The 15,339-nt window shown below is 69.2% G+C and overlaps 4 protein-coding genes across 4 annotated transcripts; 3 read left to right on the plus strand and 1 right to left on the minus strand.

Annotated features, from left to right (window-relative positions):
* Positions 1-1,995: 1,995 nt before the first annotated feature.
* EMIHUDRAFT_74640 (hypothetical protein) lies at positions 1,996-2,634 on the plus strand (the record flags this gene model as incomplete). The annotated part of the gene is made up of 1 exon (XM_005774773.1): positions 1,996-2,634. A coding segment is annotated over one exon (639 nt), but the record flags the coding sequence as incomplete, so codon positions are not given.
* Positions 2,635-4,290: 1,656 nt separating this feature from the next.
* Positions 4,291-5,905, minus strand: EMIHUDRAFT_240437 (hypothetical protein; the record flags this gene model as incomplete). The annotated part of the gene is made up of 5 exons (XM_005774774.1): positions 4,291-4,450; positions 4,540-4,926; positions 5,053-5,316; positions 5,409-5,575; positions 5,726-5,905. 5 exons carry the CDS (start codon positions 5,903-5,905, stop codon positions 4,291-4,293), a joined length of 1,158 nt encoding a protein of 385 aa, XP_005774831.1.
* Positions 5,906-6,181: 276 nt separating this feature from the next.
* EMIHUDRAFT_240438 (hypothetical protein) lies at positions 6,182-7,909 on the plus strand (the record flags this gene model as incomplete). Its single annotated transcript, XM_005774775.1, has 8 exons — positions 6,182-6,190; positions 6,386-6,719; positions 6,790-6,880; positions 6,916-6,985; positions 7,199-7,291; positions 7,423-7,530; positions 7,599-7,775; positions 7,865-7,909. 8 exons carry the CDS (start codon positions 6,182-6,184, stop codon positions 7,907-7,909), a joined length of 927 nt encoding a protein of 308 aa, XP_005774832.1.
* A 3,648-nt stretch (positions 7,910-11,557) lies between these two features.
* Positions 11,558-15,233, plus strand: EMIHUDRAFT_458187 (hypothetical protein). Its single transcript, XM_005774776.1, has 9 exons — positions 11,558-12,424; positions 12,515-12,673; positions 12,743-13,163; positions 13,239-13,540; positions 13,618-13,668; positions 13,752-13,860; positions 13,931-13,980; positions 14,206-14,344; positions 14,418-15,233. Exons 1-9 carry the CDS (start codon positions 11,576-11,578, stop codon positions 14,960-14,962), a joined length of 2,625 nt encoding a protein of 874 aa, XP_005774833.1. The 5' UTR covers positions 11,558-11,575; the 3' UTR covers positions 14,963-15,233.
* Positions 15,234-15,339: the final 106 nt, after the last annotated feature.

Here is a 15,339-nt window from a genome sequence, read left to right on the forward strand (position 1 = left end):
AGCATAGCAAACTCTTAGTGTCCATGCAGAATCACCTATGGCGCTGTGCGCTGGCCTGTGAGAGGTTGAGGTGCGAGCCCTGGAGGCCCTGGGGATGGGGGGGGACTACCCGCGGGCCTAGAAGGCCCGCGCGCAGGGGGGTGGGGCATTGAGACCGGTCATGAATGAGTGCGCGACACGCATGTTGCGAGCAGCGTTGTTGATGTTTTGCGCATCGCCACTGACGGCGGCGCGCGAGAGCTGTTGCGAGTGGTGCTGGGCGAAGCCCCGGGCGCTGCCGGAGGCTGTGCCGTAGTCGGTGCGGTCGACAGCGCTCGGGCTTCACAGCCATCCTTAGCACGGATGGCTGTGAAGCCCGAGCGCTGTCGACCGCACCGACTACGGCACAGCCTCCGGCAGCGCCCGGGGCTTCGCCCAGCACCACTCGCAACAGCTCTCGCGCGCCGCCGTCAGTGGCGATGCGCAAAACATCAACAACGCTGCTCGCAACATGCGTGTCGCGCACTCATTCATGACCGGTCTCAATGCCCCACCCCCCTGCGCGCGGGCCTTCTAGGCCCGCGGGTAGTCCCCCCCCATCCCCAGGGCCTCCAGGGCTCGCACCTCAACCTCTCACAGGCCAGCGCACAGCGCCATAGGACGTATAGTTAGAGGCTGCGCAGGCCTCCCCCGGTATTTTATTGGTCGATACGAGTAGAGCCGCATTATATGAAAACACCCCAGAACGGGTCGGACACCGTCCCACCGTCGCCTCGCTACAGACGTCACGCCCCCGCGCGCGGGGTGGCGCGAGAGCGGAGAGGAGGCAGGAGCTGCTGCCGGGGCGCGTCCCGCGCGTGTGTCTGGGCGGCGAGGGGACCAGGGGTGCCCCCCCCCCCCCCGCGCGCGCTGAGCGCTGTCACGAGCGGTGGGCCACCTCTCGGCTCACGCCGCTGACCCAAGCACCCAACTGCATGCGTGGCGGCGCCGGCGGCGCAGTCAGAGTACAGAGAAGGCGAGAGTGTGCACAGGCTGTGCGCACCGCGGCCGGGACGGTGCGGAGAGGGGCTCGCCAAGGCCCAAGCACCGCTCAGCGGCGAGGGGGAGGGCGGTGGCGGCGGCGGCGAGGCGCGAGGCGGTGGCAGCGGTGGTGCGGACGGCGGGATTGACAGGGGAGGCGGCGGCCACGAGGGAGCGGCGGCGAGAGGGGGGCAGCGGCGAGGCGCGCCGGCGAGCGAGGCGCCCGCGCCATCAGAGGGACGCCGCCGCGAGATGGAGGGCGGCGGTGACGGAGGCGAGGGTCGAGGCGGCGGCGGCGGCGGCGGCGGCGAGAACGGCGGCACCGAGTTTGTCTCGGTGAGCGGACCGGCGGCGGGAGGAGGAGCAGCGGCGGCGCTCTCGCTGTTGAGCGTGCTGTTTTGAGCCTGGGATCCCATGTCACTGCGACCGGCGTGCCCGGGAACGGAGATCGCGCGCGCGCCGCATTCACGACGCGCGCGCGATCTTCGCGGAGTCGGGTCCCCAGAGGGCAGCGGTCTTTTTGGCCGACGTCCAGCGGCGCGCAAGGAAGCAGGCGCAGCGCCGGCGGTGTCGCGCTGCATGGGCCAGCAGGGAGCAGTGGCGAGGGGCGGCGGGCTCGGACGTCCACCGAGTCGCTCCGCGCGCCAGGCGGAGCGCGCGCGCGGGCCAGGAAGCTCTCAGCAGGCTGAAGAGGACATCTGCGCTTATTGCGGGGCGGGACTCCACTTTGTATTCGGCACACGCCTCCCTACCGGTATAAATACCGGGGGAGGTATTTTCTTCTCCCCTTAATAACAAGGCTGTGAAACAGGGAGCGCAGGAGCGCAGCCATCCAAGGTGCAGATTTCGAGGTTAGCCGTCAGCACCTGAACGAGCCCACCATGACTGGCACTCACGCCGGGGATGCTGCGCTGATGCTGCGGTGTGTCCAGGTTGTGCGTTAGCCGTCTAGTGTCGACCACGTCGCCGCCGCTGTCGCCTCGACACCTGCCGAACATGCTCACCTCGGCTGCCAGCCTATTCGCGGCGTCGCCGTCCATCCCAATCCTGGCGCGCCGCCCCGGCTTCTGCGTGGTCGCCAAGCCCGCAGGGCTAGTCGTGCACCGCAACGACTGGTCGCGCAAAGGCGACGTTGCGCTGCTGCAGCTTCTTCGCGACCAGCTCGGAACGCAGGTCAACCCCGTGCACCGGCTCGACGCTGGCACGTCTGGCTGTCTGGTCTTTGCGGAGGACTCGGAGACCACCGCGGCGCTCCAGCGCGCATTCGCCTCCGGCCGGGTCCGCAAGACGTACATCGCCGTGGCGCGGGGCAACGCGATGCCGACGCTCGGCGAAGGGCTCGTGGTCGAGCGGCCGGTGCGCGACGACAAGGGCGTGCTGCGCGCTGCGCGCACCGAGTTGATGTGTCTCGGAGGGTGCGACGGCGAGGAGGTTGCGGGGGAGGGCGAGGCGGTCACGGGGCGACTCAACCTCGGCGCCTCGCTGGTGGTTGCCGAGCCGACCACCGGCCGCTTCCACCAGATCCGGAAGCACCTTGGCGGGCTCTCGCACCCCATCCTGGGCGACGCAAAGCACGGCGACTCGCGCGTCAACCGGTGGTGGCGCGAGGAGCGCGGGCTGCGCAGCCTCGCGCTGCACTGCGCCTCGCTCGAGATTGAGCTCGAGGAGGGCGGCGAGGTGCTGCAGGTGCGCTGCCCCGTGCGGGAGGACATCGCCGACCTGTGCGGGCGGATGCCGTGGGCGGACGCGGCGCGCGCGGCGCTGCCGGGCCTGCTGGACGCTCCGGACCCGTGGGCGGCAGACGACCTCGCGGCGCTGGAGCGGATGAAGCGGGAGGCGGAGGAGCGGGCGGCCGGCGAGCGCGCCTCCTTCGCGCGCGCGCTCGGCGGGCGGGCGCGGCGGGCGGCGTGGGGAGGCAAGTCGATCAAGACGGCGCCGGGGACAGTCCTCTTTGTCGAGGCCGAGGCGCTGCTCGCGCGGATCGGCGGGGCGGCGGGCGGCGAGGACGCGTCTCTCCGCGAGCACGCCGGCGATGTGCCGTGCCAGGTCGTGTCTCGGGAGGTGCGGCCCGCCCCGCGCGGCGAGAGTGGAAAGTACGTGACGCTGCAGCCGCTGCACGCGGCCTTGGCCCACCGGACCCTCGGCGCCGTCCACTCGACCGACCTCGTGCCGATGCACGCGCGGTTCGGAGACGCCTGGCAGCGGCACGGGGAGGGCGGCGGGTGCGCGTTCCGCGCCGCTCTCCTCGCGGCGGTACGCGCCCAGCGCGATGGCGTCGCCTCGCACCTCGAGCCCGCGGACCTCTTCCGCCACTTTGCGCCGCCCGACGCGCCGGTGCCGGCAGAGCTGAGGGGCCGGACTTCGTAGTCTCGTGTGTCTGTTGGGAGTGCATGTTGCATGAGCATGTGGGGAGGACCGACGCGCGACGGCAAGGCAAAGGGATGCACATACAACACACCCATGACGATCACTTCTCACCTTTTCACCATTGTTGAAAGGGAGGACAGGGTCCCCCCGCGCATTGTCGCGCGATTTCTTCCCGGCCCATAAAGAACCACTCCGCGCGCCCCGGGCTCCGCCTCGCCAGCGAGCACCATCTCCGCCGCCCTTGGGCAAGCGGACAGCTCGAACTCGGATGTCAGCGAGCTCCATGCAGCAGGAGATCCTCGCAGAGGCGGCGCGCCACAACGTTGCGAAGCGCGAGCGCGACCCCATCTGCGAGGTGTGCGGGCACTGCCACGTGCAGGGCGTCAAGTGCAAGATCTGCGGGCACGTGGGCAAGTACATTGTACCGGGCGGCCCGAATCGGCCCAACCGCGGCGCCATTCCGCCTGTCCCTCCGGGGCCGATGCACAACCCCAACCGGACGCCGCCGACGATTGAAGGGCTCACCGTCGGCAGCTTCCAGCAAGCGTTGCAGAGCTTCTTCGATGTGCTGCCACAGGCGGAGGCGGCGGGCCAGTCGCTCCCGCCCGAGCTCAGCAACCTTGATCAGCTCAGGGCGCGCGCCGCCCGCGCCCGCGCCTACAGAGTTTGGGTTCATCGCCCACACACGCACCTCAGTCGGCACCGGCCGCTCCCCCCAGGTGCTGCTCGACACGCTTCCCGACTACCACCTCGAGGACGAGCAGCCGTCGTACGTGCTCGCGATCGAGTGCCGGCCGGTGGTGTGCGCGCTGGCGAGGCTGATGCCCGGAGCCGCAGCGTGGCAGCATGTCAACTGGAGAGCGTTGGAGTCGCAGCCGGGTATTATGATGTGAAGTGTAGGGTTCGTACATCGTAGTAGGTCAATTATAGAAAAACTCTTCCATGTGGTATGCCGCGCGCCTCGCGTGGAACATCTCGTGAGAGCGCAATGCGCCGCGTCACCTCGGACTCCTCGCGCGTCGCGGGCTTTGGGTTTGGCCCGAGCACCGCGCCGGCGCCGCACGAGCCAGCCTTCTCCGCCCCGCTGGTCGGGAGTGGCAGCGCTTGCGCCAAGGCGAGGAAGGCTGTGAGGCCGCACACATAGATCGCGGCTCCGGTGCTGAAGACGCGCACCGGCCGGCGGCGGCCGTTGGCGCGGCGGCGAGGACGCGGCCGGTGACGACGTTGGCCGCGATGCCGGGCACGGTTCCGACCGTGTTGACGACGCCCCACATCTGAGCGGTGGTCGCCGCGTCGCCGCCCGCCAGGTCGAGGATGTTTGCCGCGTAGCCTGCGTGCGACCAGGAGGAGGCGGCGATGGCGGCGGCGAGCAGCGCCGTCGCGCCGCCGGCCGACGTGCTCCCGCAGAGGAGGAGGAAGCAGCCGCACGGCACCAGCATTGCCACCGCCTGCATGCTTTTGCGCGCGTGCAGCAGCCTGAGCCGGCAGCGCGAGAGCAGCACCTCGTCCGCCACCCACCCGCCGACGTTGTCCGCCACGATGGCGACGGCGTACGGCGTGCTGAAGAGGGTCGAACCGTCTGCGAGCGTCGCGCCTGCGGGGTTTCAACGCGGGGAGCCTGCGGCGGGCGGCGGGAGGGGAGCAGCCCGCGAGGCCGTGGCCGTGGCGCCGAGCGAGGTGAGGTACTTTGGCAGCCAGGAGAGGAGGGGGTACGCGCCCCAGTTGTTTGCGAAATGCGCCGCGCACACGGCGAGGAAAGCGGGGTGCGCGAGGAAGGCGGGGCGGGCGCAGCGCGGCGCAGAGGCGCTGCAGCGCGGGCTCCCCGACCCGTCAACAGCAGAGATGAGGCCCAGCTCCTCCCCTGCCGCGCCTTTTCCGGCGGAGGCGCCTGGTGATGAGGCCGGGGCGAGGGCGGCGAAGACGAGGCACCAGACAAAGCCGAGCCATCCCCTAGGGAGAGGGGCGCGGAGGGCGGTTGGCACCCTCCGCCACCCTGCGGGGGCGCGCGGCGGCGCCAGAGCAGGAAGATGGAGGGCCACCACCACTCCGCCAGCGGCGAGCAGGAGAGGGCGCAGATGGTCCCCACAAACTGGCCGCTGAAGATGAAGGAGAGGGCGCGCGCCCGGCCGTGCAGAGGGACCCACGCAGCGAGGAGCGCGTTGCAGCACGGGATCTGGACGCCCTCGGCGAGGCCGACGACGACGCGCGCCTAGACTAGATTGACCGTCCTCCAACCGTCAGGCGCCGCGAATGACGTACTGGCGGAGGGCGCAGTGCGCGCCGCGAGGGCGGCGTTGATGGACTGGCGTGCGGCCCACGGCGTGAGAACTGTTGCCGCAGACCAGACTACTGTACCGACCAGCAGCACTCGCTTGGCTCCAAAGCGAGCGGCGGCGAGGCCGGCCGGGATCTGCGTGAGGACATATCCGCAGAAGAATGACGCGAGGAGCGTGCCGGTGCTCGCCTCGCCCCAGCCGAACTCGCGGCTCATCGCGATGACAGCCACCGAGAGGTTTGTCCTGTCTGCGTAGCCGAGCATGTTGTTGAGGAAGAGGAGCGGCAGCAGCGCCTCTGCCTCCGCGAGCCCGCTGGGGGTCTTCCTCTTCCTCTCTGCGCGCCGCCACTTCGGCTCCGCGGAGTGGTCGCGTGCGCGTTCGCCGCCTCGCTCACAGCTCGACGAGGGTCCCGACGACACCTGCAGAGCGCGGGGGGCGGCCGACACCCACGCGCTCAATTACTGGCAGGAGGCGTATGAAGCGGAAACGATGGAGGCGCTCGCCGAGTTCGGCGATTGAGCGCTCTCCCGGCTGCGCGCATGACCGCGGTGCGGCCTGAACGACAAGGACTCATCTTCGTTCGGGCAAGCAAGGCGCGGGCGTCGGTCGGTGCAACGTCGCCGCCGCCCCGCCGCCGCCGACGCCCTGGACACAGCCTTTCGAGTGGATCGGCGTCTTCGATACCAGCGCCGACACGACGCACACCTGCCTCGCTGCCTGGGCCCTGCCCCTGGCTGGCGCAGAAGGTCAACGGCAAATACGCCGACCCGACGATGAAGCTCGTGATGATCGCGACCCACACGCCGACGGCGGCGACGATGGAATCGCTCGAGGGCGATGCTGCGGTCCTGATCGAAGGCAATAGGAATTGCACAGACGTCTCCCCGGACGCGGCGCTGACCCTGACGCCGACGACATCGGGAGTGTGCTACCATCTCATGTTCGATTCAGCCAGCGAGGACTCGACGTTCACGCTGAACACCGCGGGCGTGGCCGGCATCGTGTTTGCCGCTGAGCACTTGCCGAGCCTCGTTGTCGGGGCCTGCGCGGAGGCGTCGGACGACCTGCACCACAGCTGTTCGACTGTGTGGTGGAGTCGGCATCCAAGCAGCACTGGAGGCGGATCGGCGCGCGTAGCGCGAAGGAGGCGCGGACCGGTCCTGCTTCGCTACGACGCTCCGGCGGGCGTGGGGCGTGCACTTTGCGCGCGAGTTCGCGCGGCACCGCTCCGACGCGTGGTGTTCGTGGGGGCCCCGCGGCGACAGCCGGGCAGGCCTCTCGCGACGGCCGATGGCAACTGGCCGGCGCTGTCGGCGGGCGAGTTTGCGGCGCACGCGCTGCGCGTAGGCGGCGCGTGGGCGGGTGGCCCGCCCGGCCGTCGGTGAGCACCGGACGCGAGGGTCTGTCGGCTCTAGAGCTCACACTAGAGGCCGTCATCGCATTCGCCTTCCTGGGACCCAGCGCTGACTTCTGACTGTCGTTGCTGTCTCTCCCTTCTCGACTGTCTGTGCTTGTGCGTCTTGGGTCCGGGGTTGTGTTTTTGTGCGAACCCTCAGACGACTTTTCATCTCAACGAGGGGCACGTCACCGACATGTGTGAGATCGGCGGGGACCTGCAGTCCCAGCGTGATGTCCACTACGAAGTCAAGGTGCCTAGCGCCCTCACAAAGACGAGGCAAGCTGGGCAGGGCTCGGCGGCACACGGCGGATGCTGTGCGTCACTGGGCCACAAGTTTGGTTTCGGCAATTCGGCAGCACCCTCGACCAAACCTTGCTCAAGGTTCTTGGGTGCAAAGAGCGCGGCCACAAGTCACAGGGCCCGCTCGTCCATGCGACCGGCAAAGGCTGGGTCAAAGATCACAAGGGACAGTACTACGACGCGCTCCATGTCAAGAACGGAATCGTCAAAATTTGTCTCGTCGAAAGCCAGGGCGGCATCGCGCCGCCTATACCAAGAGAATCATCTTCAACTTCGCCAAAGAGGTCGGCAGCCCGAGCGCCGTCGACCGCACCGACTACGGCACAGCCTCCGGCAGCGCCCGGGGCTTCGTCCAGCACCACTCGCAACAGCTCTCGCGCGCCGCCGTCTGTGGCGACGCGCAGAACATCAACAACGCTGCTCGCAACATGCGTGTCGCGCACTCATTCATGACCGGTCTCAATGCCCCACCCCCCTGCGCGCGGGCCTTCTAGGCCCGCGGGTAGTCTCCCCCCATCCCCAGGGCCTCCAGGGCTCGCACCTCAACCTCTCACAGACCAGCGCATAGCGCCATAGGACGTATTTTCTTCTCATAACAAGGCTGTGAACAAGACGCCGCGCGCCTGCGCGCAACGTCGCTACCCCTCTCCCTTCCCCCTCCTCTTCCCTCCCTTGAAGAAGGCAGACAGCGCATGGCGAGCGACTCGCCGCCACCGCGCGCCGCATGCGCGCCGCGCGCCACGCTGCTTGCGGCCGCGGTGGGGTTGTTGTCGATCGCGGCCGCATCCTCGTTGAAATCGCTGCTCGATCAGGACGATCACACGCTGAGGCCGCAGCCGGGCACGAAAATCCCGAAAGCCGCGTTCATGGTCAATGTCAAGTGGCTCGAGCGCTGGGCGAGGGACGCGTGGCGCGAGAGCGGGCTCGAGCGCACGGACGCGGCGGCCGCCGCACTCGCTGCGACTTTTTCGCGCTCCAAGAAGCTCACTCCGGACGCCGATCTCGCGCGCTTCCTCGAGGCGTCGGCGGCGACGAGCGCGAGCCGGCGCGGACGCGTGCTCACGCGCCTCAAGTGGGCGGCGTTCTATGCGCTCCAGCTTCACCTCGGCTGGAGCCGCACGGACGCGAGTGGCTTCCTCCGCCTCCAGACCCTCTACGTCGCGTCCGAGGAGCAGTTCCGCGCGCTCCTCGAACACGCCGTGCTGCAGGCCGGCCTCGCCGACGCCGCCGCCGGCGCGCCGGCGCGCTCGCTCCTCGACATCGGCGCGGGCACGGGCACCGAGACAGCGAAGCTCGCGGCCGCACTCGGCGTCGCACCCAATGGCGTGACGGCGCTCGAGAGCTCGTGGGCGCTGCGGCGCGCGCTCCGCGCGCGTGGCTTCCGCGCGGCCGCCGCGCTCGACGAGCTGCGCGGTGCGCCGCCGTTTACGGCCGCGGCGCTGCTCAACGTGCTCGACCGGTGCGACGAGCCGTTGGCTGTCGTCGACGCGGCGGTCGCGGCGGTCGCGCCGGGCGGCGTGCTCGTGCTCGCAACCGTCCTCCCGTTCAGCGCCAAGGTGTTTGAGGGGCGCATCGGCGGGCGGAACGCGGCGCGCAAGCCGCGCGAGCCGCTCGAGTTCGCGGGGGGCGCGTGGCCCGCGAAAGCGCCGGCGTTCGAGCAGGGCGCCGTGGCGTTTCTCGATGCGCTCGTGCATCGCCATCCGCAGCTCGAGCTCGCGAGTTGGACGCGCCTTCCCTACGTCTCGTCGGGCGGCGTCATCAAGACGCACACCTACATCGACATGGCGCTGATGGCGTTTCGCGTCAAAATTTGACACCAGGCGGCATTTGAAATAATAGCTGTGTCGGAGGGTCGCTGTCCACATGACTCAAAGGGTGTGGATGCTGGGTTGACGGAATCAGGGGGGACGCGACCCACTTCGCCACAGACGGTCCCGCGCCTCGCCGCTAAGACGGGTATACGACCGCGGCTCGTGTGCGTGTACCCGTCTTTGTCCGGAGTGAATTACTCCAACGCGCTCGTCGGTGGCGGCTTCCCCCAACTGCGCAACGCTCGGCGAACCTCGACAGCGCCTTCGGTGGCATGCAGCTCTTTGCGACAGAAGCCTGGAGAGCAGCTCCTCTGCTGCTCACACACTCTGCACAGTTGACACAGCCTACTGTGCGGCTGCCACAGCTGTGACAGCGATGGGCTCACCCTCACTGGCCCTAAGTCACTTGTGCTGCGGCTTGTGTGAGCGACACTGCTCGGCGACTGCCGGCACACTGTGAGACCATGGGTGTGAGGTCAAACCACGCTACCAGCGCTTGGTCACATCGGCCCCGAGGTCAGATCCATCTACTCTGTTGATGACAAGACTTGTCTACCGGCTGGAGCCGAGCAGGAGGGCCCAGCGCACAACCCCCTGGTCAACTCACCCTCCACGCCCCGTATGGGATGATGACATACGCGCGACAAGATGTATAGGCTATAGCCGCTACTTGGCAGTGTCGCACCATTGGGAGACTGCTTGGGCTCAACCAGGTTTGCCTCTCGCACCCCGTCTGTTTTCCTTTCCTTTTTTCTCTACAGCACCCTCTCTTTTCCTCTCTATTTTCCCGGGAAAACTGCGTGGAAATCGTCAAATTTTTGGCTCTGAGCCGAGTCTGAGGCTGGTTTGGGCCCAAAATCAGCCAAATTTTAGGCCAAATCGGCAAAATGCCGGGAATTTCGCGGAGAACCCGTGTATACCTGGAAATTACCCTGCGACCGCCTGGGTATTTTGTCGATTTCCTCAATTTTGCCTCAGATTTTGCCCCAGACCAGCTCTCAGACTCAGGGAAACTCGCGAGTTTCCAGAATGGAGCACCAAACACCCTCTGTTTTCCCTGGAAATTTCCGGAAACGCAAAGTGCCGTGGGGACCCTCTGTTTTCCTTTTTGTTTTGTTCCGGAAAACCTGGTTGAGCCCAAGAGACTGCCGAGTCGCCAAACGCTGCGGGGCAGGTCCGCGCCATCCAAAAGTACTTGCACGCCCACCCCGACCTCCCTGACGCCGCGCGGCGCTCGGTGGGTCAGCATTGACTCCATCCAGCGGCCCCTCACATCCCGGAGAGACGGCGGCGGACCGGCCAGTCAGGGGGCGGATCAGTCCCGTATAGGAGCGGGCCCAGCCGCGCGGAGAAGACCACGGAGCTCGAAACACGTCGCCGCGGCCGGCCGTTTCGCAAGCCTGAGCGGGTCGCCAGCCAGACAGACACCCGCGAGACCGCCAGCAGCTAGGAAGGAGCTAGAGCGCCGTCGTAGCCGCAGTTCTCAAGAGACGAGCCTCTCTCAAAAAGCACACGGCACGACGAGCGCGGTGACTGCACACAGAAGCCAAAAGCCCGTCAACGCGCCAAAAAGAAAGACAAATTTTTGGGAGCGGCGCTTGCAGACTTGAACGGGGGAGGACGCCTCACAGGCGGCTGCTTGAAGAGCCAGTCAGCTTGAAGCAAGCGCGCGCCTCTTTCTTTTTCTCCCCGCTCGCGGTGCTCGTTGGTTAAAGTTCAGGCAGCTAAGGAAAATAAAAAAAGAAATCGGACGGCAGCCGCCATTCGAAATCAATCCACAACCATATTTTTTGCGAGAGCGCCTTCGAGCTTCGTTGGGCTAGTGCCATTTCACTCTGACACGCTAATCTTGAAGTTGAAAACGTCTCCAACGGAGCTCCGTGTTGCTTCCAGCGCCCTCCCCCGCGCTCCCTGCGGCCATGGCCGATGCTCCTAGGAAGAGAGGTCATCTGGCTACCGCGAGAGCGACCCAACTCGTCGACATCGTCCGATGATGGTGCCGCAAAGTCAGCCTTCGTCGATCAGGCCGCTGTCTCGATCGCCGACCTCGCTGCTGGAAGATGAGTGGGAAGTGGAGTGTCGTCGCAGGTCTCGTTGTGCGTTTGGGGCGAGGCGCGCCGCGGTCGTCGTCGCTGATGGAATATGGCGGCGGCGGCGGCGGCTCGCCCTTCCCTCCGGCCGCAATTCCGATCCCGCCGCGCTCGCGGGAGGTGGCGCGCATACACACACCTTACCCCTTTCTCCTCAACGGCTATCCGTGCTTGCTGTGCCCCTGCGTGGTGTGTTTCAAGCTCTTGCAACCCAAGGTGATAGAGGGCAAAAAGATCGATTGCGCTGTTGCCGATCCGCACCTACCTATAGGCTCTTGGGTGGCGCGCCCCAGCTCTTCACAACCAACCTGGTTCAAACAAACAGGCCCGGCCATGACCGAAAGCGCGCTCTCTCTTGTCCTCTCCGCCCCCTCCTCGACGACCTGGGAGCTCGACGGCGCGGTGCCGTTCCAGCCCGACGTCAGCCCGCCTGGCCCGCGCTGCGGATCCCAGCCGGACGCGGCCGACGGCTTTTCGGCGAGGGTGTGGCAGGAGAGGCTGCCGCACGGGTACAGCGTAGCGCGCGCGGCGGCGGCGTCCGAGTACGACGGGGACGTGCTCGAGCTCTTCCGCGAGTGGGCGCGCCTGTGCGACGAGCACGCGCGCGCGCTCTCTCGGCTGCGCGAGCGGCTCGCGAGGCCCGGCGAGGCTGGCAACGCCGGCGGCGGGTGGGGCCTGAAGTCGGCCGCGCGGCCGCTGCGCCGCGACCTGCCCTACGCCTCGGCGAACGAGGCGTGGCACGCCGTCCACTCGGCGCTGGCGGCGCAGGCGGGCACGCACCGCGCGGCGGCCGACGAGATGAAGCGGCTGATCGTCGCACCGCTCAAGGAGGCGACGGCGGCGGCGGTGGCCGAGCGGGAGGGGCTGCTCCGCCCGCTGGACAGGCGGCTCGCGCAAGTCCGCCGCCACCGCGCCGCCGCCGCCGACGAGGCGACCGGCCTCTCGCGCGACCTCGAGAGCTTCCACCGAGCGCACGGCCAGCCCGGCGCGAGCGGCGGAGAGCTCGCCGCGGCGGCGAAGGAGGCGGCGGCGTCGTCGACGGCCGAGTCGCTGCGCAGCCGCGCGCGCGTGGCGCGGGATGCGGTGGATGCGGCCAACGGCGTCACCCGCCTCTTCGAGGCCGAGGTGCAGCCGCAGGCCCTCGCGCAGCTGCAGGAGCTCGAGGAGCGGCGCGTCGGCGCAGTGAGCCGCGCCCCTCCCGCGCCCCTCCTGCGCCCCGCCCTCCGCCTGCCCCTCCCCCCGTCCCCCGCTCACAGAGGCGGCCGCGAGCAGGTGCACTCCTCCCTCGCCGCCTTCTCCTCCCTCGCCGCCGCCAACCACCTCCTCACCCCCACCGAGACCGCCTCGGTCGCCGCCTCCGCCGCCGCGCTCTCTGTCCCGGCCGACATCTGCCACTTCGCCGCCGCCGCCGCCCCCTCGTGCTCCGCCGCGGCAGACACGCGGACGCCGCCGCCCGCGGCCAGGCCTCCCTCTCACCCACGTCCGACGCCGCGTCTCTAGGCGGACGTGCTCACGCTGCCCGCCGCCGCCGTCGCCCTCGCGCGAGCGGCGGACGCCAGCGACGCGGGCGGCGGCTTCTGGGGATGGCTGGCGCCTGTGACGCGAAGCCTCTTTGGCGGAGCGGCGCCGTCGCCGTCGGCTGCTGCGACCACTCCGCGCGCTCCCGCCGCCGCCGTTGCCGATTCCGCCACCGCCGCTCCCTCTAGCGACCCTGGCCCGGCAGCATCGCCGGCTGGGCCGGCTGCATCGCCGGATGGGCCGGCTGCATCGCCGGCTGGGCCGGCTGCGCCACCGCCGCCCTCGCTCATCGTCGGCGACGAGGACGGCGCGGAGGAGGCTGGGTGGGGCGGCGGAGGGGGTGCGCAGGGCACGGCGGCAGCGGTGGCGGTCGAGCCCGCGCTGGGCACGCCCCGCGCTCTGGGCACTCTGCCCGATCTCGAGGGGGCGGGTCTCGAGGGCCGCCGGCCGGCTAAAGCTCTTGCCGCCGTGCGCGTAGGCATCTCGCCGAGCGTGCGCCTCTGCTCCCCGACCGGCCGCTCGCCCGCGCCACGCCGCTTCGGCGCCCCCCTCGGCCGCAGCAGCCTCGGCCGCAGCAGCCTCGGCCGCAGCCGCCCTCCTCTCGAGTCGGTCGCCGGCGGGGAGGGCGAAGGCGAGTCGGCTGCAGCTGCGGGAGGGAGTGGCGCGGGCTATGCCCAGGAGGTGCTCGAGGAGATCAAGCGCTTCGACGCGACCATCCTCGAGGACATCAACGAGCTGCTCAAGGCGTCGAGCGGCGGCGTCGGCATGACGGAGCAAGAGGCGACTTGCGCCACCGGGAGGAAGTGCGGGCAGCCGCGGCTGCAGCCGTGACAACCGCGAGCCTGTTGCGCGAACAGGTGAAGGACGCGCAGGAGGCGCTCGACGCGTCCGCCGAGGAGACACAGCAGGCGCGAGCACGCCCCGGAGGCCGAGCCGCGCCCGACGGGCTGGCAGCGCGACGGTCTCCCACCCCCCCGTCGAGCGCGCGCAGGTGCTCGAGGAGGCGGCGCGGCCAGACGGCGACTGGTTCTACGTCGACTGCGGCGAGCAGCCCGTCGGTCCGGTCGCCCCCGACGCGCTCGCCGCGGCGGCCGTCCAGGGCGCGCGCAGTCGGGCCGCGCGGCCTCGCCGCCCTCGTGTTGTGTGCTGACCCCTCTTGCTCGCGACTAGGCGCGCTGCACCAAGAGTCGTGGGTCTTCAAGGATGGGACTGAGGCGTGGGTACCGGCGTACGACGTCCCGTGGCTCCGCCCGTCGCTGCCCGACGCGCCCGGCGCCCCTCCCGCCGCGCCGCGGCAAGACGGACCCACGCCGCCGCCCCCTTCCTCGCCGCCAGCCGCGTCGCCGTCAGCCGCATCGCCGCCAGCCGAGCCGTCGCCAGCCGCGTCGCCAAAGGCCGCGTCGCCGCCGCCGCTGCCGTCGCCGCTGGAGCCCCACGCGGACGAGAATGCGCCGCTCAACTCGCCGGCGGCGGTGGAGCGTCCCTCGCTCCTCGAGCTCGCCGCCCTCGGGGAGGCAAGCGACGCCGTCTCCTCCCTCCCCTCCTCGATCACTTGCTCGGGCCGCCGCCGGAAGCGGCGGACGGGTGCCGCCCCCACAGAAGCCGCTCGCAAACCGTCGCCTCGCGCGGAGAGACCTGACGCCTGGGCGCACCATAGGCCTCCCCCGCTGCTCCGACGGGACTGCGCCCGCTGACGGCGTCGTCGACGAAGCGGCTGCCCCAGCAGCCTCGGCGGGAACACTCTCCCCGTCGCCGCCGCCGCGGCTCGCCCCACCTCCGTTGGTGGCAGCCCCTCCGCCACCGCAGCCCGACTCGCGGCGGCAGTCGATCCGGCGGCAGTCGATCCGCCGCCGCTCAGCCCTCTTCCTCGACGGTCCCGCCGGCGGAAGCGGTGGCGCGGCGGCGGACGAGCCGTCGATCAAAGGCTCAAAGATGTCGTCGGCGCTCCAAGGCGCGATCCTCAGCTTCGACCGCGAGGCGAAGCTGCACAAGGTGCGACGCCAGTCGTCCATCGACGGCGCGACGCTTGGCAAAGCGCTGCGCAAGAAAGAGCTGAAGCGCTGGGCGACGGAACCAGCGATGGGCAACGTCGGCACGGACCACATCGCGGGCATGCTGGCCAAGGCCTTGCTGCAGCGACGCGCGCAGTCGCGGGTGTCGGTGTTCGACTGCGACGACGATGAGGCATTCGACGAGGAGTAGTGCCGGCGCCTGGAGCGCATCTCGCCTCGCCTGCTGCCTGCGTCTCGTTGCGGGGCGGCGCGCGCTATGTGCATGCACAGAAGGCATGCTGTGTGCTTGTGGGACGTCGTCCGGGGTTGCGCTGGCGGGTCCGTGGCGGCATGTGGCGGTTGCGGGGTTGCCGGTTGCCGGTGCGGGGCCGGTGGCGCCCGGTGTGCGTGTGACACTGTGAGACAGATGTGTTAGTAGCACCCAACGACGGACAAACTCTGAACAAAACATATACTTGTGTTACGCGCACTCTCGGGGCCACTCCTCCGCGCACCCGCGCTGCAAAGTGCAATCCACAAACCCACAAAGGTCAAAGCAATAAGCATGCTGCATGGTGCCGCACAAAA

This window comes from Emiliania huxleyi (assembly GCF_000372725.1).
Source record: "Emiliania huxleyi CCMP1516 unplaced genomic scaffold EMIHUscaffold_308, whole genome shotgun sequence".
Taxonomy (NCBI): Eukaryota; Haptophyta; order Isochrysidales; family Noelaerhabdaceae; genus Emiliania; species Emiliania huxleyi.

Bases quoted from the DNA above. Each gene is read 5' to 3' on its own strand.
- EMIHUDRAFT_458187 (XM_005774776.1), top strand. From the start codon at position 11,576: ATGACCGAAAGCGCGCTCTCTCTTGTCCTCTCCGCCCCCTCCTCGACG. The intron at 12,674-12,742 runs GCAGACACGCGG...CCGCGTCTCTAG, and splicing joins CCCCCTCGTGCTCCGCCGCG to GCGGACGTGCTCACGCTGCC. The intron at 14,345-14,417 runs GTGCCGCCCCCA...GGCGCACCATAG, and splicing joins CCGCCGGAAGCGGCGGACGG to GCCTCCCCCGCTGCTCCGAC.